Source organism: Pseudopipra pipra, chromosome 3, assembly GCF_036250125.1.
Source record: "Pseudopipra pipra isolate bDixPip1 chromosome 3, bDixPip1.hap1, whole genome shotgun sequence".
In the NCBI taxonomy this organism is placed as follows: Eukaryota; Metazoa; Chordata; class Aves; order Passeriformes; family Pipridae; genus Pseudopipra; species Pseudopipra pipra.
Window position 1 is genome coordinate 36953433 of NC_087551.1, and position 27793 is coordinate 36981225.

Here is a 27793-nt window from a genome sequence, read left to right on the forward strand (position 1 = left end):
TCAAGAATGATTCGCTAATGCTAAATTAACATTTAAATCTGAAAACTAACAACTGTGCTGACAACAGAAAGTAACAAGAACAGCCTGGAACCGTATGTTGTGCTGTTTTATGTCACACATATTTCAGGGCTTTTTACATTCCTGGTAGACAAGGACACAAGTTTACTATTAGTGAGCTAAAGGCTTTGACTCAGTTCATGATGGGATGAATAAGAGCTATCCCTGTTTCTGTTTTGGAGAAGGCAGAATATATCAAAGCTGTAGAGTAGAAGATATTCTCAGAAGTGGACAATTACCAGATTCTTAGTAGAGGGAGAGTTAGTCAGAGTGTTGGTAGCTGCTCAACACAGGGGCAAGCAAACCTGGCTATTTTTCCAAATAGCTTTTCTTTGAGACATCAACTGGTATCACTTTCCCAGATATTATTCTCCAGTTTCTAAAAAAATAAAATTGTGGTGGCCAGCAAAGTGAACAGACACTATCACTTCCCCTCTACACCTTCTCCTCACATTAACTATATTGTTATGCAGTTAAACCAAATGCAGCATTAACTAATCCTTAAAGAAGGCAATGCAGAAAATTAACAGCCCATTAACGTGACCATAAATGCACAAAAAAGCCTACAATACATTCTGAAAGAAAAAGAATATATAAGGACATAAAGGTAGATGGACCATGAGAAACTAAAATGTAAGTTAGAACAAGCAGATTCAGGCACATCTTTGACAGCTCATTCTTTGATAAAGGAAATGCAATAAATCTTACCTACATTAACTTCAGCAAAACATTAAATATCATACTCCATCAGCAATAGTTAAGTAAGCTGTTGTTGACAAGTAACTGACTAAAACAAAGCACACAGCCAACGGGAACAACTGAAGGGAAGGAAGAATTCTAAGTGTATTTCTTTGCATTTAAACAGATTTTTGAATATTCTGAATTATGACTCAGCACAAAAAAAACCAGGAGTGGGCTGATAAATTTAAGACATGCTATCAGCTTAGAGAAGGTCTGGGATACTGCACAGAAAGAAACAGATGACTCAGACGATTGGAACAGCAGACACAGGATGAAATTTTATAGTACAAAGCCTTACGCTGGGGACTTAATGCATTTGCAGTTCATAGCAAAAGTCTCTGCTGAAAACTTGAATTTACTTGGGAGGAAGAGATCCTGCACACACTTCTTGATGCAGCTGTCAAAAAGGCAAATGTGACTGTAGGATTTATTGGTCAAGGAATTTCTACTAAATATATTAATTCCATACATTCAAATATCCTTATCCAAGACCATGTAAGCAGTTTTGACTGCCCAGATTCAAAAACGATCAACAGTCAGAACACTGAGGAGGATGAAGAGCTTATTGCAAAACTAACAAAAGTGGAAGGCTTCACAGAATCACAGAATATGCAGAGTTGGAAGGGACCCACAGGGATCATTAAGTCCAACTCTTTACTTATAAACAGAAGTATTTGCATTACCAATGCAGATTCTTTTGAACAAAAGAACCACCTGTCCTAATTTTGGCTCAAAGACACGTAGGTACAAACCAAACAGAAATTAATTCAGACCAAAAATAAGAAGATCCCAATGAGAAGATCGGTGCTGGTGGAAACAGTTGTCCAAATTGGAACAGTGAGGATTAATGATTTTTACAAAGGAGCTCAATACATTCTCAAAGAAATATATATGTATGTAAACTATATATAGACATCTATTTAAAGTGAGAAGGGGAAAAATAGTTGAATAAATATATAGCAAATAGACAAATAGTGAACTGCAGAGGAAGAAGGAAGGAGAGATATTTAACATCCAGTTTCTATTCCAGAGCATTTAACTGTGTGCAAACACCCCAAAAATAAACAAAAGCCAATTACACTTTCAGACTCTGACAGGATTTTCAACACACATATGTATATGTGTATACACATTATCTGTTCATTATTTCCTAATAGCATTTCTCTGGAGTATCCATTTCTCAATGTAGAACATGAACATTATACAGAAATAAAAAATTAAGTCATAGTGATAATCCCAAATTTTGGATGAGCTGAGAGTTTTATCTGTCTGAACTGCAATGCTGACACACTGACGAAAAAGCCTTTTAAAAAATGCTTGCATGAAAGGCTATACAAAAATTTATATGCCTCCAGTTGTTACAGATATCCCATTACAGCAAAACCACACCAAAGATACGTGGGTATGAGTAATGATGCTCAGGAAAAAGCAAAGCATAATGCTCCTTACACATTGAGACAATGTGAATATCTTTATATCTTTAATATCAAAGATGTTATGGATACTACGTATGTTAATCTCTATTTTTAATATAGAAATGAATACATTTTAACCTAAAAAGCCATAATACAGTGTATTTTTATTTTATAATTGCATTTCAAACTAGATGACTGGTCTAGTAAAACTATAGTAACAATTGCCTCCCCATTACTTTAAAAAAATACACTAATCTATCAGCAGAATAAGGAAGACAATATATTCAACTGAGAATGAACTGGATTGGAAAAAAAATAAACGTCTTTCAGGTCATGACCTAACCTGAGTTCTTCTATCCATCATTATTTCTTGAAAACACATACACACAAAATACCAGAGCTTTAGCAGAAAATGTAAAATTTCAAATGCAACTTGATTGCTCCAGTTATCAAGAAATAATTTTAATCAATTGTTCTACTGAAGATTTGCCAAGAAATCAAAAATTTCTATTCAGAAGTGTAATAGTGACAGCAAACTAGCTATTGTGATTTTACATATCAGTTACTTGAAAATGCTGGTGTATTCTCTCTCTCTGTCTCAGTTCTCACAGATATGTGCTCTCTCATGCATACATGATCTTGCATACACTATTACTTAAGAAGAAAGCAAAACAAAAAAATAAACCTAATGGTGGCAAAAAGCCTTTAAAATCCTTGTCAAACTGAATATTGCATTCTCACTCCTTGAGTGGTCCATTTAAAAATCCATTTTAGCTACTCTTCCAGATAAGCTTATCCATAAGAATCATACATTTCGCCATAGGTAGAAAACAAATATAATTTGTCACATGTTGTGCTATACAGACATTTCTGCACAGTTGCTGCACTACACTAGAATGTCTGAAGGGGAAGACACCCCAGGTAGTTGGCTGCAGACATATCTCAGCAACATGGCACGTAGTTACAATTTGACACATATAGTCTTTATAAATCCAATGTCTATGAAGTCAAACAAATCTCCTTCTTATTTATAGTAACAGGCGAGAGCAGATCTCTGCCGTCTTGTTACACAGATGGTTGTAACATTTTTATAGTTAACTTACAACCACTGATGCCTAAGGAATAGACACACATCTGCCCCAAACTGCCAGTCCTGTAGGCTCTTCTTTTTAACTTTAGCTAGCAAAAATACAGTTGGAATACATCTAACAGTGTCACCCCCAAAAGCTACCACAACAAAAAGCCCCATACAAATTTGCATAAAATGTATTATTATTGTTAATGTTACACAGATTGAACAGCGATCACACACCTTACAGCAAAAATAACAGTAATACCAACTCTAATCACCAAACCAGAGAAAATTCATAGCCCCAAATTCCATATGCTGAACTTAGTTTGAAAAAATGTTTGGAAAAAAACTCATTAGAAGCTTCTAAATACATGTTCTATTAAAAAGATTTCAAAAGAGACTTCCACTTCAAATAAACTACTATTCAAATGCTTTTTTTTTGCCTTTAGCTGCTTGATAAAAAGTAAAGGCACGGCCAGCTCATCTTGAAAAAATGAAAGAAATTGTCTAAGATTTTCTTCTCCTGCTTGAAGATACTACTCCATAAGTCCTATGGGGAGAGGCTGAGGGAGCTGGGGTTGTTTAGCCTGGAGAAGAGGAGGCTCAGAGGTGACCTCATCACCGTCTATAACTACCTGAAGGGAAGTTCTAGCCAGGTGGGGGTTGGTCTCTTCTCTCAGGCACTCAGCAATAGGACAAGGGGGCACGGGCTTAAGCTCCGCCAGGGGAAATTTAAGTTGGATATCAGGAGAAAATTCTTTACAGAGAGAGTGATCAGGCATTGGAATGGGCTGCCCAGAGAGGTGGTGGATTCACCATCCCTGGAGATTTTTAAACGCAGATTGGACGTGGCACTGAGTGCCATGATCTAGTAAATGGACTGGATTTGGACCAAGGGTTGGACTCGATGATCTCGGAGGTCTTTTCCAACCCAATCGATTCTATGATTCTATGATTCTATGATTCTATGATTCTATGATTTGCTGTATTTCCACATATCACCTGAGTCTTTAACAGAAAACATACACAGGAAAGAGTTAAGCTATATTTAATTAAATGCTTCCCACTTTAGACGCTGGCTGTCCACAGAAAAAATTCTCTAAATAGCTGACTAACAATCAAATGCCTGCTTTGTGAGAAGAATAGATGCAGACAAGTGAATTGAACATGGTAACTACAGGAGTTAAGTTCAGTGGGAGCTTAAATAGCTTGATGAAATCCTGACCCATGGTAGCTTGGGCAAATAATACTTATTTATAAATACATTCCAGTAGTAATAAGATCTAGGTAGATTCTGCTGTGACATTGAAAATTTCTACAGACTCTTTGCTACATAATAGACAAGAATTTATTTCACCAAGATTCAGATCCATAGTCACACATGATGACCACTTTCAGTGACTCATAGGTGACTCTATGACACGTTAATGAATACTTTTGAGATGATCTACTTAGTTAAACAAATCATTGCCTAAAATGATAAAGTGGATAGCTGCAAAATCCATATCAAAACAATAAAAAGTCTAATGTAAAAACCCCATACATGTATCTAAATAAAGATCCAGAGTGTTGCTAGGTTAAAAACATTAAATGGACATCTTTTTATGAGCTCCACTGCACTCTTAACATGTCACCCTAGTCCTGCAACCTATACATCTTTCAATTCAAGTTTGCCTCAGTAGCATGTGACAGCTGTATCATTTAAGATGGACATCTACTTCTTTTAATGTCATATTTCACTAAGGAAAAACACACTGAAAGGGCTGGAAATTTCCATTACATTGAAAAGGCTGATTCAATATCCTCTTTAATGACTGCAATCTCTTTCTTTAAAACTTGCTTATATAATTTTGGACTGTATTCATTTGCAGCATGTATTTATACCGAAAGATAGGAAAGGCAGTAAAAGAGTTATCTTCTTGTTCACTTTCAGGAATGCAACTATTATGACTGCCAAAACAGTGTTTTTCTCAAAAAGAAATTCTGACTGATCAATTAGATCTTGCTTCTTCCACAAAATAGTTATATCAGGGCCTATCATATTCTCCTTAGAGAACACAATTATTGACAAAGATTTTTTCTTAAACAAATACAACAATTCCTCATTATTCAAATGTAAATGTTAGGTCCCAAGTTTAGCCAAAATCATTTTGATACAAGAAACTTTCTAAAGAGAGCCAGAGAAACAGCAGCTAGAAAATTAGATAGGAATGCACTTTGTGGGACTGTGTTGCAAAAAGATCAGTTATTTGTAGCTACATACAAAGGGGAAATGTGTTAACGTGTTAATAGTATTTTGCTGTGATTATTAGTATCTAAGTGATGGATGAAAATCTGAGGCAAAATACATTATAATTATTATTATTTGTTGTTCTGCTTTTACTGAGTAGCATAGTCAGATCTCTATTTTCAAAATTGGATGTTTTGATTTGGTGGAAGTCTTTCAACATAAATATAAGGAACTGGGAGATTTATTTGTTGTAGTAGTTATACTTTCTCCTTTATTACCTGGATTTTAAATTAATACAGTGCAAGATCACAATTAAAAATACGTTAAAAGAGCCCCCTCTTAAAATGCTGGCAAAGTATACTGCTCATGTTTCAAATAATTGATAATTTCTTCCATATTTACATATTTTAAAATATTAAATAAGACAAATGCTATTACTGTCCTGTTTTCTCTCCTTGTCAGCAAAACAGCAGCAGAAGGTAAGGCATTGCCTGCAGCATGGCCACTCTGCTTTCAAACCACTTTTCTTTTCTGGATTAATGCTTTAAGTCTTTTCTAGTGTATAAATCATTGCTGCTGCAGCGAAGAATAAGCAACATTTTCCAGTAGATCAATTTTATTTGGTTCTGACAGAGGAAAGATTTTCTCAAAAACTTACAAAGCAATCTTAAATTCAACTGGATACTAATAATTCTACAGAAGAACAGCTAGGAGGAAAAAGAGGGGGGGAATTTTTCTTTTCTCCTGGAAGTAACCTTCAGTCCTCATTTCTCCATATGGTAAGAATCCACCACGAGTAAAGAAACCGAAAGGAAGGTGAGATAAAAGGAAAGATTAAATGGTCACACAGATTAGGGACACAGTTGCAGCATTTTGAATTACTTTGTTCTTCGAGATATAAATGAGGATGACAATCCAGGGTTACAGAAGAACAGGATGAGGAACAAACAGAAATCTGAAAAGGAAGAGGAAAGAAGGGGGTCTGGGCAACTGAAATGGACGCATGAAGTGCTTGGAAGGAAGAAGCTTACATAGACAGAGAATAAAGGGAAAGCAGCAAAAAAAGAAAAAAAAATTAAAAATCAATACTTTAAAAAAAATGAGCATAAAGGACTGCCTGCTTCAATGCATGCAAGCTCTGTTCCTGTCAGTAGGTCAGTGATCAAAAAAGGAAACAATCTTTCACAGTAAGGACTGTCTAGTCTAAATGAAGTTAAACTGCATTTTGCCTTTCAGTACTGACAAGAGGTAGCCTGGCTGATTGGATTTGCAGAGTTGCTGCTCAGCCTCCTCCTTACTTCATCCTCTACCTCCACAAGCATGCTTAAGCTCTTTCAGTGCCTGTTATACTAAATGTAGAGTGGAAAACAGAACAAGAGAGCATAGATGAAGTTTCTGGAACAAAAAGGAAAAGAATCCACAGCGATCTCTGAGGACATCTAATCCATATCACAGCACAAGGTATTATCAGTCTGGACACTCTGGACAGAAGAGTCAATTGATATTGGTGGAAATATTTCATACTAGTCTTGCTGCAGCTGCTTCCAGCTCTTCCTGAGGAAGTCACTGCTTGTCTGAAAGGCTAGTGGTGCCTGGAAGCTGTTAGCATTTCTCTGGTTACTGAGATCTTCACTAAGATTTGTCTGTTTATGCAAGTTAAATGATGGTAAACCTCAAAAATACAACTATTACATGGCATAATTGAATCCACATCTGTACCCTACATTTGTATCACTGAATAACCTCCTCTGTCTTTCCTCCCCACCTCCCCCCTATTCCCTCCCTTTTTTTTTTTTTTTTTTATATGGTAAGACTATTCATCCAAGTTAAGAGCAGAGAACAGCCGAAGCAGCCCACACACATATGTACTAGGCTTAAATTCTTTGGAAGACTATGTTGTTCAAGCTTTCCTTTTATTTATCTAAAATGGCACAAGCAAAAGATGTTATAAAAAAAACTTGACAGAATGCTTGGGGAGGGAGAAGGAATGGTCATTTTCATAAGGAAAATGCCTTTCACACAACCTAGTGTCATTTTTATGTTTACACAACACAACCATTACAGTTGAGCATATCACATACGGACAGATTAACAGGACCTCCTACCTTGACTTCATCCTCTCATGCATTCTCCCATGCTGGATACATTGTTGGTCCAATTCATCATTCCGTTTCTGCATCTTCTCCAATCTGCCATGAAGATACTCTTTTTCCTGACTAAGCTGGTTGACTTCAGATCTACAGAAGTAAAACAAAGCGATGATGGATGTTGTCAGATTTCATCCTGCAGCGTGCCATCAATATGTGGCTTCAGCATTTATAAAATTTCATACATGTATATGTAATGCATAAACAAGCTATTACTAGAATGTACAGAAACAAAACTCTGTTTCAGAAAATCTTGAGACAAAAGAACATGATGCTGAAGGGTATCTGGTAAATATGCCAATGGCAATCACTCAGTCATAGGTTGGCTAAGCTAATTTCAGCCTCATTTAAACAGGCATGTCACTTGGCATTATGCATGATGTTAAATAAGATCAATAAATGTAAATTCATACTTGTTAAGCAAGAATTTGGCTAGCACTTTGAAAACACATTTCAACCTCTTTATTAGCAAAAGCTAACATTTAGTTTAAAAAAACATCTACTAAAAACTTCAACCTTTACTCCACTGCACAGGTCAAACTCTAAATACTGGTACTGTTTCAGTAACTTTATTTAACCTCATATGCCAAAAACACATTACACATATTTTATGAAAAAACAACAAAAAACCCAACAAAACCAAAACCCCACAAACCCTTCCAGCCTCCACCCCCCCCCAAGAAAAAGAAATAAAAAAACCCCCCAAAAACCAAAGCCACGTTAAGAGGAAAATTAATAAAACCTTAAGAAACGAGGGACAAATCATACAGGCACACACTAACCTACATAAAACTCAGCACAGTCTTTAAGAATATTAGTCACTTCTAAGCAATTCTTATTCTTCACGGGTGAGCAAAGACACCAGGTCCATGAATGACCTGGGACTGCTACTTGCTACATCTCTAACCATCAGCCCATGGAGAAACAGGCATGAGCTGTTTCTTAATATCAGGAAAAGAGCTCAGATTAAATTGTGATAAAATATACATGATGCACTTGTACAATTTTAACTCTTTGGAAAAGGTTAATGAGAACATGTCAGAATCTGCAATACCATCAAAAAGTACGAATCAAAAGCAAACAAATTTGATTTATGGCATCTGCCACTCCAGATCTCGAGATTAAAAAGCTTCAGATATATCTTTAAATCATAAACTTAAATATGCTGTAATTACAGCAGAAAGATACTTTACCTTCTTGGCTGTTATAGAATGCAACAACAACTGACATTCTGAAAAATACAACAAAGTGCAGGGGGGAAGGAATACTCCTCCCTCAAAATCATGTTGTTACATTGACAAGTCAAATCTAGAAATGACAACATAATCTTTTCATGTTTAAATAGAGAACAATGCATGGTATCATCTGTGAATCCAAAAGAACTTAGCAAGGGAAACTTTGGACAAAGACTGTATATAATTAAATTTAGATAGGGAGTTATAGCTCTGTTAAGGAACATCACAGATGAATACATCAGAATTGTGCTGATATATTTGTACATCAAACTTCAGTGCCCAGGAGTTTCCTGGATAGGTACACATAACAGTGGGCAGGATGTTACAGAAAGGTAGCAGAAACTGAATTTGTACACTGGTCATTTAACAGAAATACTAGTAACTTAAATGTCAGCATTAACAAAGCATTGCCAACTGGACCAACTGTTATCACACAATGTGAATGCAGTCTGTACTTGATACTGATACTGTAAGACAGACAATCAGTGGATAAAAGCAAAGGTCCACTGCAGAGCAGCTCAACAGAGACCTGATGTGACAAAACCCAACCAAGTGGTAACAGGGACTAAGTTCAATACTGCATTCCTTTTTTTATCAGCAAAATTCAGCAACTGAATTTGCCATGTAGGAATACTGTAAATCACCATGGTTGTAGGGTTTCCCAACTGGGGGATCCTGCTTCTTTTTCTCTATTTATATGTGATTGTCTCATTCATGGAAACAGCAGAAGCAGCATTCAAGGTGATAGAAGTCCCTATAGTTTTATAAGGACTTATTCATCCCCATCATATTTGAAGGTGCCTGAAGTCTTTCTGGAAAGATCAAGGAATTCAAATCAAACAAAACTAAAATGCTACTGAATATTACAATTAATGAAACAAAAGTAACATGAGTAGCATAATCTGTAAAATACAGCCATAAATGCCTGATGCTTTGAACCACGGTATTATAGTGTTGTCTACTCCTAAAACATCTCTTGTAATTACAGTTGAACTCAGGGGGGAAAAAAAAAAAAAGCAGCCTATTAAGACATTATTTACACAATGCCTTTTCCATGTAAATATCTAAGAGTCTCACAACCAAGATTCAAATATTTAATGACACTGAAGTTTTGAAGGACAGCACATATGAAGGGCAGAATGCCTACTAAGGTCAATGTTAAAAGGTTCACATGCGTCAGCATTAGAGAACACCAGTCCCAGCGCAATAGTGCACACTAAGAGTCTTCATCATCACTTGTCAAAGTTTCCCTCTACATCTTTAAATATACTTTTCATCCACCTCAGTTTCCAAAGACAGAACAGCTAATTCTGTTTGATATTTAAATAACTTGACAAATTGTTGGGGTAAAAAACCACCACAACCCCCCCCCCCTCCAAAACCAACCACACTGTAATAAGCCTGATGACTGTACTGAATGGGATAGCACATTTATATAGGAGGCAGGGGCAGGACCAGTTCTACGTAAATGCTTTCGAATTACTCTGCTCCCAGGGTATCACAGCAGGGGTGCAAGAGAGAGAGGAACAGGAATCAAAGTACACAGTGCTGAGCTTCAGAGATAGCCCACTCATAACGCCAGGGACAGAGACAAGTTAGAAATATCTATGTGCTAAGCACTATGTCGGATGGATTCAGCACAACTAAAGGACACAGCATGGATGTGACGATGGTGCTCCACAAGACCTACTCTGAGTTTAACAGTCTGAGCAGTAAGATGTGGTGGAGTTAGTAGAAACTGCAGCATGCAGACATTTGGAGTGCTGCCATCTAGGCTGAACTCTGCATGAAGGTGCACTTCTGCAGACTCAGGCTGGCCCTACAAGTCATGCAGTCATGTATTTTGTGTGTGCCTCAGAGATCTGATACACTTAGAAGAGCTGTATGAAATCAATATTATTTTGACTGCACTGAGCAAAGCTACATCACCACATGAAAATGAAATATAAAATGCACGCTTGTAATTAAAGGCATAATAGATTTTGCCAAATCTCATTTATTTGTCAGTATATTAAAAATAATTGATATGGGGCAGGAGCATATTCTATTCTTCTGGATCCATTCAACTACCTCAACTACCTATTTAAAAAGCAATTTAAGGTTTTATTTACCATCCCCACTGAAAGAGTCTTGGAAGAAAAACCAAACAAGTTTCTCCAAAACACACAAATTACAAGAGGCAAAAAAATGCACAACCGTTAAATAGTCACAATTCAAAGTCAGTCGGATGTGCTAGCTTTTGAACACTAAAGTGGCAATCCTGCCTTTACTCCTTTGAGCAACCTTTTGCATTGCAGTGCTTTTTAAACACTGCCTTTTCCTGCTCTTAAAACCAATTCTTTACTTGTATGGAAATTAAATACATGCTCTAAAATATTTTCTGCTGATGCAGTATTGTTGCATATAATTTTAACGATTGAACCTTCAGACAGACTGTTTCCCATCTTCATACAGCTACCTTCAACAAACATTTCACTCCTGGTATTGAGTGCAATGACTGCAGTCAACCAAACATGCAGAAAAATAGTTCAGCCGGGTATGTGTTCTTTACTTCAATTAAACTCACACAGTTGGATGCCTACTGTTGCCAAACCGGTAATATAATTTATACATTATAGTCCAAACAGTAAAACTACACTAAAAGTCATTTAACAATATTTATAACACCATAAAATACAGTGTTAAAATATATGAACTGCAATATGTACCAAAATTATAAAATTTGTTTCTCATCATCAGTGATTAAAACCAGGATCATTGCTCTAGCTTCAATACTCATAACCCTGGTGACAGATTAGAATTCAAATCTTAATGATCAATTTACAATTAACAAGATAGAAGTGAAACAAATTAAACCAACCATTATATATAACGAGACCCAATGGACTCCCATTGTTCCCCTTAATTACAAAACGCAAATCACAAATACACAGTGGGTAGTGTTGAGCATTAATCTACAACCTAGAAACTCAGACAGTGACAATCAGAGGAAAAGAAAAAGAATAAAACAAGAGAAAAAATCAACAAAGGACTATATTTTTAAACATGCCTATGTACATGAAAATCTTAACAGACACTCTCTTCTTTCTGCACAGCTTGAGGGGTTTATAATTCGTCTGACATTGTCTTTCTGAAACATTTCTGTATAGGGACTAGCTCACAAGAATGGTTCCAGCTTACATATAAACACATAAACTTCAGTTCAGATTTCTCAGAAAACTCACATTAAATATAAAAATATATGTGCCATTCGGATGCATCCCACTGAAATTGTGCAAATATGTAGTTGTCACAGATAGTTTTGAAATGTCTCTTACTACAAATGGGCACTTCCCATCAAAAGCAAAAATATTCAAATAAAACTTATTATTACATCTGTTATTAAAAGAGTTTGAGTGTTTCACCAAGTAAATAATGGTACTGGTAATATACCAATTATTTCTTAAACCCATGGAAACTAAGGCACAAAGATTCTACAAATATAGCAAGAAAATACATCCAGGTCCAAAATTCAGTTTATGGTAAGGTCAAAAATATGTAAAAAACCATAAATGGAAAATATATTTTCCATGCAAATTGGGCACACTGCTACTTCGTGATCTGCTTTTATTAATATACTTAAGAAATAAGTTATAAAATCTTCCCCAAATTACTATTTTTTTTTTTCAGAAGACAAACCTACAGCATTCTGTCCCAGAATTGTAGTTTTACACTATATCCAGTGACAATGAGAACAAAGATTGCCTTTTGGAGAGGTGCTACTGAAAGATACATGCTGATCACGCACTTAAAACTTGGCCGAAGTAATTTTCTGCACCTGATCATATCGCTCTCTGCAGTCATCTGTATTAGACTCATTTCCCACCATCCCCAGTTCTACCTTTCTCTTCTCATTTTTACATTCTTTGTCCCTACCCATTTCTCCATTCTTGTTACTGACTGCAGCAGCTCCAGCTCCAATGAAGGCAAGTTCAAGCTATTTTAGGCCACTTCTCAGAACGACTTTCATGTATTCTTCCTTACAGTTTCTTGTGTAAAATATACCACTTTCTGGAGATGCAAGAGGGCTCCTTTTCCCTTTTTCAGGTTCCTGACATAGTCAGCTAATGCTGCTAGGTGGAGAAACACTTGGCAATCTCTAGTATTTATTTTCAGAGAATAATGTGTTTTCACAGTATGTTTTCTGTCTTTCCTTCATCCTTTACAGTTACTAGTCTGTGACTGTGAGCTCTAGCAACAAAGTCTGTGTGCATTTTTATTGCTGGAATAATAATATGATTTGAATCTATTTAGATTTTGCATTACTTTAGCAGAAGAGCTCTGCTTTTTCAGAAGAAAAATTCTGTTTTCTTCTCTCTCAAGTACCCATCACAACATTTGCAAGGGAAGACTGCCTACAGTTCAGCAAGTTTCTCATTTCTTCCCCAAACACTCTGGATGGGATTCATCTCCCAGCTTCAGCCACTTAAAGGGCCACTGCTTAAAGGGCATATATTACATTGATATGATGTGTAATACCTGGAACAAAATGAATAATAATAAATATTAAAATACAAATTAAAAAAATAATGTCCTAGTAATAAAAGGGGCAATTTAAGAAAAATATACTAACCTGTATTTTTCTGACATTTGTTCCAACTTCCTTGCCAACATACAACATTCTTCCTTCAATTTTGCTATGAATGTATTCTGGGAAGTCAGCAATGAATCCAGTTCTTCTACTAGAAATCATAAAATTATGAAACTATGAAGTTCCTTTCTAATTATATAAATTTATAGATAATTTAGAAACAATTTTATATATTCCTAATTTCTTTCTTCTAGATCCTTCTAGTTTTGAAATGTTTTTTAAACTTCAGCTACTTGGGTATGGAGTCAAGACACCATCATTTACCTAATTAAAACTCTATGTCATAATTAGCTAAAGTGTTAAAGCAATGTTGCCACTGAATCTGGTCTTGTAAGAGAAGAGTCACCATGAAGACTAGATATCTAATCTGGTAATTTTGCCTTTTAGCTAGAAGCTAATTGACATTTCCAGGAGGAATAAAATTGGCAAGCAATGCTTTAGCAGACTTTTGCTTGCTCTACTGGTGCAGAGGATACACTGACAACCCAAACTCATTTGAGTCTACAACTGTAGACTTATTCAGTATCTCCTTAAAAAAGCAGTTCTTTTATTTATCAGGCCTTGAGCTTATTATAATTAACGTAATTTCTTTTTCTTAAATGATAAGATATAGACTTATTCTCCAGTGACAGCTGTAGTGAAACCATTTTATAAATTAATGTTTAGTTACTGTGAGTTTGGGCTGCACCAAAACTCATGACCTAGCATTCAGGCATCTTTATTCTTTCAAAAGGAAGATACTACAAAATGATGTTTCTTCAGTTTTGCTTTTAAAATTGGAGAAAGGGAGACTATTCTTAACCAAATTCCTTGTATGTGTGGAGGGTCATAACAACCAAAGGATTCTTTAAACACATAATAAATGACTATAATTTTCAACTCCTTCTAATCCTACTAGAGATACAAAAAACCAAACCCAGATATAATGTTGTTTCATTTTTGTATACTGGGACAATTCATGCACCAGGAGGGTAAATTACATCTCTCTTGTGCAAAATTACACACGGTCATATGCAGATGTGCTGGCTAAAGGAGGGAAAGATGATTCTGAGAGCTCCTTTTCTTTTCTTACAGTGTAGACAGCAGCCATAATGAAGCTGTTTGCATTCCCTGAACACATGGAAAAGTCCTCTAGTACTGTGATAATGCTGAAAAAAAGGCATAAAATCAGACAGCAGATATAAACATGCCTGCTCCTCAGGTATTATCCAATGCTGCTTAGGATTAATATGTTACATGGTTTTCCTAAAGGCATTGCAGGACTGATGCGTACAAATGATACTTTATTAAACACATGAATATATCATGTTCCATAAGAGCTGAAGCTCCTCCTTCTTTCTATGCTCAGGGGTTAGAGATTTCCTCTCTAAAAAATCCCTTTTTAAAAAAATTTTGTTTTGTTTTATTTATAATATTTACTTTTATTAATGTTGTTGGCATAGTACTTTGCAATAACAAAAGGCTTTTTTTTGTTTGTTTGGAAAACCCCTTTTTATTTCCAGATTAAAGTTAGAAGTTATTGATCGGCTAAGTCAATGCAATGAAGTCTCCTATTATGAGAACCTGAAGTATGCAAGGGATTAAACATCTTTCTTCTAGATTGAGGATGTGGGGGGGGCACATGGTAATGCTAAAAATGTTTGAGGCTGCAAAGATTAAATAAAGGAACATATCAATTTGGAGCCAGTGAATTACATCCAGCTGCGACAGTGAATTAAGAACCGATTAATGGCTAAAGCTTTTCTCCAGTTTGGATGCCGAAGCAAACTCATTAAGCTTTTAGAGTAGCTATAATGTGTGTACTGTGGGAACTGTTCAATGCTATTCAGGAGACTTTAACTGTAAGCTCAGAGCATTTCCCGCAGAGCTTCTGATGCTATTTTCTTTATATAACATGTGTGCCTGAAAATCCAGCCAAAAACAAGCCCTTTGTTTTTCTACTTTGTTGTGGTCTCTCTCAGCTTTACGTTTCTTGAACACAGGTAAATAAACTCATAATCCAGATGGTGCAACAGATGTGAGAGCAGCACTCTGAAATCAACAGACAGTGGGCAATACTTTCCATTTTCTCTTTTAAACGCTAACTAATATGTAATTCGGAATCTCCGGTGTAGTTAGCATCTGCTCCCTTCGGCCAGCCAAAGGTTACAGGTGTTCCTGATGTCATTTCACAGTAAGGCGTGGGCCTGGCTTGTGAGTGAGTGCCCAGGCTCTAATCTTTCCCTACCACCTACCAGTTTTCTCATGCTGGGCCTCCATTTGCTGCATCTTCTGTGTCAGCTCCTGCTCTCTTTGCTGGGCCTGAAGGGCTCGGGCCTTTGCTTCATTGCTAATGCTGTGCTGAATGCTCTCTTTCTCCAATCTATAAAAAAAACCAAATAGGAAATGAATAAAAATAAAAATAATATACTGAAGATGATAAATTAAAAAGGTAAAGCAGAACATTCAAATAATAATAACAAAAAATCTGGCCAAGCTTTTCACATCAAACATTCTCCTCCCACTTCAGGTGATACAAACTGACCTTTCTCTTACAATGTCAAACATTCTCCAGTGACTACTAGAAAACGGATAAAAAATATGATCTATTTCCTGAAAGAAAATTGGCCTTGCAGACAAAAATAGGATTTTATTTTTAAAAATTCTAAATGTGACCTCTTTTTCATATGGAAGCTTACCAGCATTCACTTTGCATTGAACATATTATTTGTATTTTTCTTTTAAATGCTATTTGTTTAATTCTGTAATGAAGCTTAGGGACCTGACCCCGAGATGGACTGCTTCCCAGTGAACCAGCAGGAGATAAGTCAATGGGAGTGATTGCCACAGTGCTCATAATACAGCTACTCTGAAAGCTTAATGAGTTTTCTTAAGCAACCAAACAAGTTTTAACTATTAATTTATGTAAATAGGAGATGAATGCATCCATTACAATAGAGAAGACTGCTAGCACCACATAGGCCCAGCCTCTTGTGGTTCTGCTCACTGGGGGGTTGTATAGGAAGGTCTAAAGCCCAGTATTATTATCGAAGTACACAGGCAAGAGAGCAATTTACTTGACCAGATATGCAAGATGGGGCAATTTACTCCTGAGGCAAAACAAATGCTAGACTACCACACTCCATTGAAGCATTTTATTTAATGCAAGCCAAGCAAAAACAGCATGGAAAATAAAACCCCAAAAAGATATATGCATATAAATTAGAAAAGGTCCTAAACTGCAAATTCATACCTAGACTTTCCCAAAGGTCGTGAATATTTATCTGATGCACATTGGCATCCAGGTTCAAAATGTCAGTGAGTTTACACATACAAGGATTGATTTCTAGATTTCAAATGACACGTAAGCACAGATCTTTCTACTGAAACAACATTTAATAGCTTGGGATAGGTTTCAATAAAATCTTATAAACATGTTTTATTCTAGGGATAATACCTATTTCAGAGGACTCCAAAACAGAACACAGGCATAGATCATGTAAGGATAAAGCCACATCTCATGTGGTTGCTGCACTTAACCTTTGGATTGGTGCCTAATAACCCATCCGAGATATTGCAATATCTCAGCATGACACACACAATGTTAAATTTTCTCTCTCAAATTTACCCCAAAGCAATACAAATGGTGGGTCACATTACACTAATTCCAGGTCCTGATGTTGCAAGCCCTACCTTAGGCAAAACTCCCTTGGAAATCACAGGCAGTTTCTTCTGAGGTAAGACAGAGAATACATTTATATTGCAAGAATATTAGAGCATTAAGGAAACAAAGCACATTTTTAAAGGAAATTTCATACATTGAATTGCACTTTATCACATCACTCTCAGCATTACTTCACAACCATATTGTGGCTATCCTAAGGAGCAATGCTCACATCATTTCCTAAGTGTAGGTTCCAAATATGGAAAGCATTACTAGGAAAATTTTTTCCATATTTGCTGGAAACCAATCTATGCAAACTCCTTCCCTTTTACAAACATTTTTTACCTTCAAACAGTTGCAATGAGCAACAGACTGCTCAAAAAAACCCAAACAAACAAATAAAAAAACCCAACACCAGCACTTCACACATCCCCCCAACGCTTTCAGCTATAGAAAATGTCAGTAGTAGAGTATTTTATTTAATAGTGTCTCATGTGAGATGGCTGTGTACAGTTGGGTGCTGTGCTTCATCTGGCACACAGCTGGCTGGCTAGCATTCTGCTGGGGGTAGCCTTCAGCATGTATCCAGCTGCACAGCTGAAGCCACCAAAACAAGCCTGTAGAGGTCCATTCTTCATTACTAAGGTCCCTTCTGACAGACACATGCTGATGTTCACGTTCAAAATAAACGGAGAATCTACTGCCACCAGAAACACTCTCTTGTTAAGGGGACCCATCCAAAAGAGCCATTCACCTGATTTACTTACTGTATAGAGCAAACTTTCAAGAGCTCAGAAATAACAGATGTGTGGTGAGTTCCCTACAGCTGAAATGTATATGGAGTGGTTGAAGATGAGTTTATACAGTGGATCAAAGCTCAATTGTAAGACTAGGAGAACACATGTAATTGTTACACAGAAGGGTAGCTTCTTAGAACCTAGAAAATTATGGGATTAAAACACATCCAGTGCCACATAAAGAACAGTATCTGAGGTGCCTAGAGCTGCTGAGGAATGAAAAAAATTCCTGGAGCCAAAGCTGTCTAAACAGAGTTGCAAGTCTTTCACCCACACCTTGAGTTGGCACCTTCCCTGCTCTCTAAGTTCAATCTCTCTGCCCCCCCTACTGAAAATTTCCCCAACACATATACAGAGAAATAAGAAAATAAGAAAAAAAAAAGTATAAAACATGCAGAAGGCAACCTAAGAGATTTCAGGATCTATTGGTATTCCTGCTATGACCAGCAAATACTGCAGGAGTTTTAGAAGGTCTGACACCGATTATTTGCAATTACTCTGAATTGTGAAAAAAGGGGTGTTTGATTTAAGAAAAAGAAAGTCTATAGACTGTATACAGAAGGAAACAGTCCTTAGTCTCTCCAGCATTAGTGTGAAGATTTAAGAAGTCTCCTCTTACAAAGACTTCAGAATTTCTCATATTCACTAAAGGAAAGCACAGACACATGTAAAGAGAAGCCACAACAGACTAATTTGATGACACAGGTAAGATCTGAATCAGAAATGTCAACTAAAGATTAATTATTCCAGAACTCTTTAAAAAACTTCATCTACAGAGATCAAAAACGGGGGAAAGACTGGTTAAAGTGCAACAGCCTGTTCTATACTCAAATGCAAACACTGACTCAAAACTGGAGACAGCAGCAACAGTTACTGTTCTTTCGAACAGTACTCTTTGCAAAACACTAAGCAAATGTCCATCTGATAATAAGTCTGCATTTGGTTGTAACACTGATCAGTTTTACTAAAGCAGAAGCATTGAACTCATGGTGACTTTCATTTTTGTGCCATTGAAGTCAGAAGCAACCATTGAGACAAGCTCAAGCTCTTCCCGAGCCCTGTTCTGAAGCACGTTTTCCACAGTGATTTTAGTTCTAAACATTGACTGTTTTGAGCATGTGTTATCGCTGCAAAGAGCCAGAGGTAACTTAAGTTAACTCATATCTCAATGAACTGGATATTGGTTTGCAGTGCTTGAAAGCTACGCTTTCTACATGTTCTTGACAAAACAAAAAGCACTGTAAACTGTAGCTTATAGCACTGGAAGAAGAATATTGCCATCATTGGCAAACCTTAAAAGAATCCTTGCTAAAAATGAAGTGAAAATTCACTTCGACCTCAAAGTTAACATAAAAGTATGTGGCTGAATTTGACCCACCAAATTTAATAAAAACAAACATGTACATAAAAACTCCAAACCCCAAAACACCTTTCCCACCACTAGCAAAGAAAAACTGGATCACAGATCCATTTTCAATAGAAGACTACTCTCCACCAAATGGCTTTGCAGTAAAGAAAAATGAAGGATGTAAAGACTACTGATATAAAAGTCATATTTGACATAAATAACAGCTTGTCTATTTTTGACTGTAAAGGAAAAGAATTTAGATTGATAAAACTTTGACTTTCACAACACAGTTCAACAGTAGGTATTTTTGAAAGTCTTTTCAGTTTGGTAACTGTAAAAACACAAAAAGAAAAAGTACAGGATGGTTCTCGATGTAGAATTAGGCATCTGACTGGAGGCTGTCAGTAAGTCTTCTGACAAAGCAACTATGATTTGAAGCAATCATGCTTACTATAGTGATATTTGATTTTTCCATGAGATCAACATGTGTCATTTTGTAAAAAGCTAATGGATCCATTAGTAAGGACTATGAACTTATTTGGACAAATTAAAATACTCTAGTAATTAGTTCAGTGACACACAAGAGATTATCATAACATTATTTTTGACATCTTCAGTTCATATTAATTACAGTTAAAAATGTAACTATAAAATATTTCAGCTTTCAGATATACTTGCTTTAAACTGAACTTCATCATTCATTAAGGAGTAGCTAGCATTTAGTCTTCCAAATGTTTGAGCTATCTGAACTAACAAGACTGTCGTCTAAATGATGACCAGCCCTGGAACTCTGTACCAACACTCGTTCTTGGGCAGCAAGAGGACCAGTCAAGCCGAACACTGATGCTTCTACCACATGCCTCAGTGGTCGAGCACAGATCTCTTTCCTAGATAACACAGAGACACGTGGGCCAGCACTGTGAGCGAGTGCACAACAAATCACCTCAGAAGAGGGAAAGAACTTGGCTGAAGGCTCCCTCAGCTCTTTCAGAGGAAATGAGCTTTTTCTCCCAGTATTTTTGAAAATAAATGTATGCAAAAGCTTTTCTACCAAATTAAAAAAGTTTTGAGGAGTTACTCAAGCATTTTATTCCCAGTATCTTTAATAAAATCTGGCATGAAGGCACTCAAATCAACTAAAGCACTATTGAAAGTAGGACTTGAAAGCCCACATGTATTAGGAACCCTAAAGACCAATAGCTTTGGGTACAAAGGCTCAACAATGTTTTAGCAGTCTACATGGCAAACTTTCCATGATACAGGTATACTGGATTGTCTATTACAAGCAGCTTTCTGAACCACCTTCTAACAGGTTATTTCATCTTATTATTTCAGCTACAAGTGTCAAGGGAAGAATGGAAAAATTAGAGTATATCCGTGCTCTTCTCGCAGGCTACAGGAGGAAAAAAACCCCAACCAACCAAATCACAAATTCATGACTAACAAAAACCCCAGAAGAATAAAAGCTGAAACAAGAGGTCACAATATTTGCCCTATTCTGTAAAGGGAAACATGATAACAATTTTTGCCATCTCTTACTTTACTATCAGAAACTATTCAAAAACCACAATGACTAAGGTCATAAAAGAATGTATATAGAGTAAGATCACACTTCACAAATTTCTTCCCTCTGTATTCCATATTTATCTTTGTAAGTATGTCATACACAGAAGAATAAGGGGTCATTTTTTATTTTTTTTCAGGTCAGCAGACAAGCCTAAAGGTTGGTCTGTAAATATGAAAAAAAAAAAAATAGTTTACCAAGAAGTCATTCTTCCAAAGAATAGTCATAAATAATTCTTTCTCTTAATGTAAAACTCCTAAAACTCCTTTCAGACCTGCCTTTCAATTTAACAGCTCTGCAGTATCCTATTCAGCCATTTATACTGGAGAGTGTGCTTACTGCGTTTTATCATATGCTATCTGGTCTTAGTATTTTCAAACATTTAAGTAAGGAAATGCAACACAGTAAGACCCTTAACTCTGCAGGTAAATAGGTACATGCGGGTTTCAAGTGTAGCTATGATTCAAAATTATTACTTTCCAAGCCTTCTAAATTAACAGAGCTCTAGAGCATGTGCCTTGCTCATATGTTTGGATCAACTCCATAAGAAGGCTCGTGGTCACAAGATTTCTCCCCTTCCCTTAAGTCAGGCTTCTAGCAACCTTTAGTTTGGCATGGATTGTTTTGGTTATCTTCCTTTGTAAGGCCTACAAATTTTCATCTAATAGGTAACTGTTAATACATATGGTTGCTGTGACCAAGGACATAGCTGGACAGCGTTTGGTGGTTTCCTCTTCTAAAACACTGTTCGTTTTTTTCTGCCATCTGAATTTTTGTACTAAAGGTTTTGATTTCTTCTGTGCATGTGTAAATCCACCTAGACTGGATTTTACGGCTCTTGATACTTTTACAGGGCAGAAGGCATGAAACGTATGTTCTTATGTAAAAAAATAAATAAAAAAAGAAGCACACGTGCATGCTTGTGCAAGAATTATATAGAAATACCTTTTAAAAGCATCATGATCAGGTCATTTCTTTAAACCTCTCCAAGAAGCTGAAAACTTGCCCTTCCTGTATCCCATTGAGGGAATTACCCACTGAGTTGCTCTTTTTGTCTTTTTCTGAGAGCTGACTGGATGCTGATTCTGGAGCAGGTTGCCAGGTCTTCTCAGCAGAAAGCTCAAGTTTCTGGAAACTGCCCCAGTCAGCACACTGTGTTTGGTGAGCTTCAGTAAAATCTGTATTCGCATGGTCAAATTTTCTTGAAGAGACCTAACTATTAATTTAATTGGTAGAACTGAAGGACTGCATCATTGTTCAGGACACGTGTGGGCCTATTCATGAGAACTAAGGCTAATTAAAAATAATCTTAGTTACTGTTTTTTACAATAGTTGAGAAATAAAAAGTTCCCTAAAATAATGAAATGTCAGAGCTTTCTCCTCAAAATCACCAGGAGTGGAAGCTACTACAGGCAACTAGAAAAGTTATGTGAAGGTCAAGGGGTAAAAAATTAAGCATTCAAACTGATTCAGCTCTTTAAATATGGATCTGGAAAGTTTTTCCATCTTTCTCTATTTAGAATGCAGTTACACCATTGGAACTGCCTTATAACTTTTACATATATTTACACTTTATATAATAATGAGGTCTACAGAAACAATTAAACACTAAGTCTAAAATTTCCACTTTGCCCTTTAAGCCCTATTGAGGCATCAGAAGACATCATACATTAATGGCTGCAAATGAAAAAAATTCCTACTCTATTTTTTTGCACTTGTCGTACCTCAAAACTACTTAAAAATTATCTCCAGTAACTGAAGATATTAATGGGCATGAAAAAAAAAGAAAAACTGTAGGGGCATAGGAACAGAGAGCCACACAGTGTTAGTCCTATGAAAGTTTACTGAAATAAAGAATCTTGAATATAGTTAACTTGGGCATACACATGACTGATGATATATTCCATCTCTGCTTCTACTTACCGGGTCAGTTAACAAAATGAAAGGACTGGGTTTCTTACTTTAAATTCAGCACAGAAGGAAGAATTTGCAAACACCTAGGCTATAATATGATTTTACTCTTTTGCCATTATGCCTTCAAGATAGATACAAAAAACTACCAGTTCCTCAATGTAGACAATAACTTATTTTCAATCTGAACAGTACTCTGTATCCCAAGTCACAGTCAAATATCATCAACTGCCCTCTATTTCATTGTTAGAGAAAAGTGTCTCTAGCAGTAATGAACATCTCGTATTAGGTCAAATACACTGACTTGGAATCAAAATCTGATTTTTCTGGCACATCTATAAGCCTTGCCAGCAAGATACGTACCTTGTAAGTAAACACCAATACTCCCGTGACTATTACCATCAGATTGTGAAATATTTGGCTGATAAGTCCCTATAGAAACAGACAATTAAATACAGAGTACAAGTTGCATGGAACATGAGAAGATAAGATTTTTGTCAAGTCTTAGTATGTAGCCCTAGCGCTTCATAGTACTGCACGCCTTTATCTGGAATATTCTTTCTATCTTTGTTCCACAAGCCCCTTTTACAAATTACTGTTTGTTGAAATAATTGCTTAACACAGAACATTTTTACAGGCATGTACTCTGTATACACAAAATTATTTAAATTATTTTCACTGTATTTAAAATAAAGGAATAATTTTCCTGATTTATGGTCATTCTTGAATTTGGCACCAGCAGCCTCTTACAATGTAGCTTCAGGACACATTTAAGCCAGTCTTGTCAGTGTAAGAGGTGTAGCCCTCCTTTCATCCTCTTATAATTAGCACTCACACAACTTATTCTTCAAGAAATTATTCTTTTTCAATCTGATTAACTCCCTAAACAACCTGATCACACACAGGTGTCTTCCTTCCAGTGTCAGCAGAAGCAAGGGTCTGGCAATATATGAGGCCAGACATAGTCAAATATTACCACTCTAGGGATTTGCCTTTTCAGTAACAGCATAGACTTAGACCAGCTTCAAACAACTGTGACTCTGTACTCCAAGGCTCAGCTTGTAAACACAGTAAATTCAACCATCAGGCTCCTACCATTGAATCAAAAAATGATGCAGCTAAATGATGCAGAGACCTGATCTGCTATGAACCCACTCTGCCAATTTAAATTTGTTCAAAAACCCAATGTTTTTGGTACGTTAACTTTGTACCAGCAAGCTTTATGCTGAATCAGGTCTCATCTGTCCTTCCTGCAGCTGGCATAAAGTCAGCATAAACACTGTATTGCATGCTCTAGCTAATTCAAAAGCGACTGTGTGCTCACACCTGATCTGGATCAGATCAGCACAGCTGAATGATCCAGTAGATCACAGATGCACCATGAATGACTGCTGAACAGTTACCTGCATTTTTCATGGACACTACGTTTGGACACCCAACCTGCAGTTAAACTGCCACAGGCCTGATATGTGGAAGTTGCTAATGCTCCCAACTATTGCTGAAGTTGAGAAGGTGAGGAATGTTTTTTAATTCCCTCCAAAGGACCAAGCCTCACAAGCCCATCTTAGGAAGAGGCTGAACCATTTGACAGAACAAAGAATTCTTCAGGATGACAATTTGAAAGACAGTATTTCATTTTCAGGGAATTTGATCTAGGGTGAGCTAGACTTCTACCCCATCCTACAGCAAGATACCACATATTCCAGCAAACTGACAGGCTTAGAACCAAAAGCACAAAAGATGAAAAATACTGTGCTAACATGACATTGTACTTTACTGTTGTTGATTTGCTCTAGATGTTACAGAAACACTCCAGTGAAAGGTATGTTTATCTGTCCACTTATGACAGGAGCTAGATACAAAAAGGTGAGTCAAAAAATAAAAATCCAGCCTTATTATGCCTTTTATTCATTTGGTCAAGTGTGGCATAATTTTTGTATTATCCTGATTGTAACTGCACATTCTTATTAGAAATAATGGACAGGCAATATAACAGTTGAATATTTTGTTGGTGCTTTGTTTTGGGGGTTTTTTGGACAGGTTATAAATCTCTCTTCTTTATGCTGTCAAGAATAAGGGAGAAACATATTTCAATAGCAACTTTAAAATGAAACTCACAAATTACTACCATTATGTTAAGTGCTAGATATCCCACTGTGCAGTTTTGCTTTGTGAATTTTTACCTTCTTCCATGCACACTTTTAGCCACTGATCGCACAGCCTTTCAGTGTTTTCTGCCTTTTCCTTTAAATAAACTGGCTCTGGCTCCTTCCATCTGGTTCCCCTTCCGTCAGCAACCCTGCACCTGTTCACACCTCCTCTCCTGTTGGATTCCACTGAACATTTCCTCCTCTGCCAGGGCTATTCTGGCACTCGCAACCTTTCTGTCATTCAATCCATCTGTCAGAAGTGAACTTTGTTTACCGCAAGCTTCTGCTTTCTTCTTCAAGAAGCAAAGCCCCTCAAGGTCATTGTCAAATGAACTGTCGGTGTAGATTTAAATCCACTCCTGCTAACCAGCAGCAGATGAAGTTCTTTACAGTCCTGTATTTGTGAAGATCAGTTTGGTGTATAGGAGAAATAATACAGAAGCAAAAGAATAGCTTTTAATCGTTATTTGTTAACTCCAAGAGCTAATGTGTTTTTTTTCATATACGTGTATCTATTCCTTCTTGCTAAGACTAGCAGAATCTGAGAAAGACTTTGCAGAGCTATGTAAAGAAGTGGAAGAATATTACAAATAAAATAAATGAAAGCTTTTGACTTGTTTTAACACCATGTAATAGAGATATTGAACAAAAAATACAAAGAGAAAATGGGAACAGCTGAAAGAGAGAGTTTACAGTAAAAGCTTAAAGCAGCCAACAGAATTCGCTGCAAATTATTTAATTTTCAGTATTCTTTTTCTACCTTACCTATCGATGCTTCAAATGCGATGCTATTAAGGGAAAAATTTCTTAATATTTTTTCTTGTTTTCAAGCCTTGTAAAACACACAGATGCAACTCTTTGTTAGAATACTGCTTTCCACATTGAGGCAAATTGTAAAGATTCTTTGTCAGGGCTGAGACTAAATTCATACTGTCAACAGGATACATCATTTTTAGCAGTTCCTGGAATACACACTGACAATGAAAAGTTTCTGAATTATTAACTAACCTCCTCAGTTAGTTAAAACTAACCTGACAGTTTCATTCTTCAAAAATAAGAAATACCTTTCAATTTCACTGCTTTCCTTGGGTATCCTTTAAAAAAAGATAACCTTTCACCAAGATTAAATACAGTACCAAAAAATAAAATACATATTTTAAGTTTTGTAAGCAATTACAATGATCCACCCATTTTATTATCATTTCACCAAAAATGAATTTAAAGTAAAGCTTTCCGGGATCAAATCCAGGAGGTAATCCAACCTCATTAGCAGAAATGCATTTATACTTACGTTAGGTCTGAATTTGTTTCTAATGAAAATTAGATTGACAGACATGGCACAAGTTTAGCTGAATAATAACTTAATACTGATATATACCTTATATGGGGCATTTGCAAGGGAATATTTTATGATGCTATGATCTTCTTCCACAGGAAGCTATATGAACAAATGCAGGTGAACAAATGCAGTGGAAATAGAAGAGGAACTCTGGCAGAAGAAGAATACACTTCATTCTCCAGTTTGATTTAAGTCCTGTAGAAGGCAACTAACCAACAAGGAGAAGCTAATGAAGAACAGTTTTTCCTGTTTCTACAAAAATGCAGTTTGATACTGAAACCACCAGGGTCAACCAACAGCAGCATGCTATTAACCTTGCCATGCTGCCGGCACAGCCAGGGGAAGGAGTTCAGCCCTGTTAAGTAGCCCACAGCAGAGGCTGTGCTCATCTGCTCACCCAGGAGAGGCATCTCCCAGCTCACACTCTTTCCTGACCAATCACCAGCACAAGGGTGTGGAGCACGGGGGCAAGGAGAGCAGCCAGGCAGCCAAAGATGATGTGTTCAGGTGATTTTTTTTTTTTTTTCCATTCCTCTATCCACCAGCTACCTTCTCCAGAGGTGATAACCCACAGGCTGATGCTCTTCAAAGTCAAGTTGGACAAAGTGTCCAGTTCAGGACCTTTTGGGTTCTCTGCTGGATTTTTTTTCTAGGCAAGAATTTCAGGAGCAGAATCTTGCACAGAAAAAAAAATACCAAAAAATGAACAACCACTGTGACTGCACAAAATAAACAACTTTGAATATACTTCTGAAAGCACAAGACAGCTTTTAAAATTGTTTAAGTTCACAAATACCAAGCGCTGACTGAAAAAGTACATTTTAGCCTATTGTAAAAACAAGCTTTCAGATGTACTTGAGAGAAAAGCCTTAGAACAAGTCACAGATAAAGATAAAAATCAGAACCATTTTTCCAGTAGCAAATTCAGCAAAAAATCCAGCAGCCGTGAATACATGTATCTAAAAGACTTTTATGGTTCAAAAAAATAAATCATTATCCTGTTGTCATTAGTCACACAAATAGAAAACCTAATTTGAATAAGATCAAAGTAAATATTTGATACACACTCATAAACTTATTACTGTTAGTGCTGAATAATAACTGCTCAAAACAAAGACCTTATAAAGACATTTGTTTTCTACAGCAGTTAGTCTCTTCTGTATTTCATCTGAATTCACTACTCACTCCAAAGTGCTTTAAGTACTGTCACTACTTCTGAACCACACTCTACATGCAGCAGCAATCTGGCTGCCTCAACAACCTGATGCAATCATTAGAGAAATTCTATGTGACCAGTTGCCGTTGAAATGCTGTGAAGAAAAATTTAGATGAATCTAAGACTAAAAATTGGAAATGTATTAGTGACTTTTCCTTGAGAAATTTGTATAGTAGGACAATAAATAAAATTGTCAACCACGTTAAAACTCTTTAAAAATGAAAAAAGGTGATTTATAAATACTTTCATATTCAAAATTAATATATGATTTTGGATCTGTTCTTTACTCCTTTACTTA

At 36.4% G+C, this 27793-nt stretch overlaps 1 protein-coding gene and 1 long non-coding RNA gene across 9 annotated transcripts in view; one reads left to right on the forward strand and one right to left on the reverse strand.

The window, feature by feature from the left end:
* SDCCAG8 (SHH signaling and ciliogenesis regulator SDCCAG8) overlaps positions 1–27793 on the reverse strand; it is a 106120-nt gene that overhangs the window by 31410 nt on the left and 46917 nt on the right. For 3 of the 8 annotated variants that reach the window (XM_064648680.1, XM_064648673.1, XM_064648674.1), the window contains exons 14-16: positions 15762–15889; positions 13510–13618; positions 7621–7752 (exon numbers count right to left, since the gene is read on the reverse strand). In XM_064648680.1, coding sequence (XP_064504750.1) covers positions 7621–7752; positions 13510–13618; positions 15762–15889 — 369 coding nt within the window. Of the gene's footprint in view, positions 1–6113; positions 6471–7620; positions 7753–12812; positions 13416–13509; positions 13619–15761; positions 15890–27793 lie in introns of those variants that run through there. The other 5 variants (XM_064648676.1, XR_010429081.1, XM_064648679.1 and 2 more) reach the window with 5 other exon arrangements.
* On the forward strand, positions 24130–27026 carry LOC135411300 (uncharacterized). The gene is made up of 2 exons (XR_010429083.1): positions 24130–24656; positions 26375–27026. It is a non-coding gene; the product is annotated as an uncharacterized LOC135411300 (long non-coding RNA).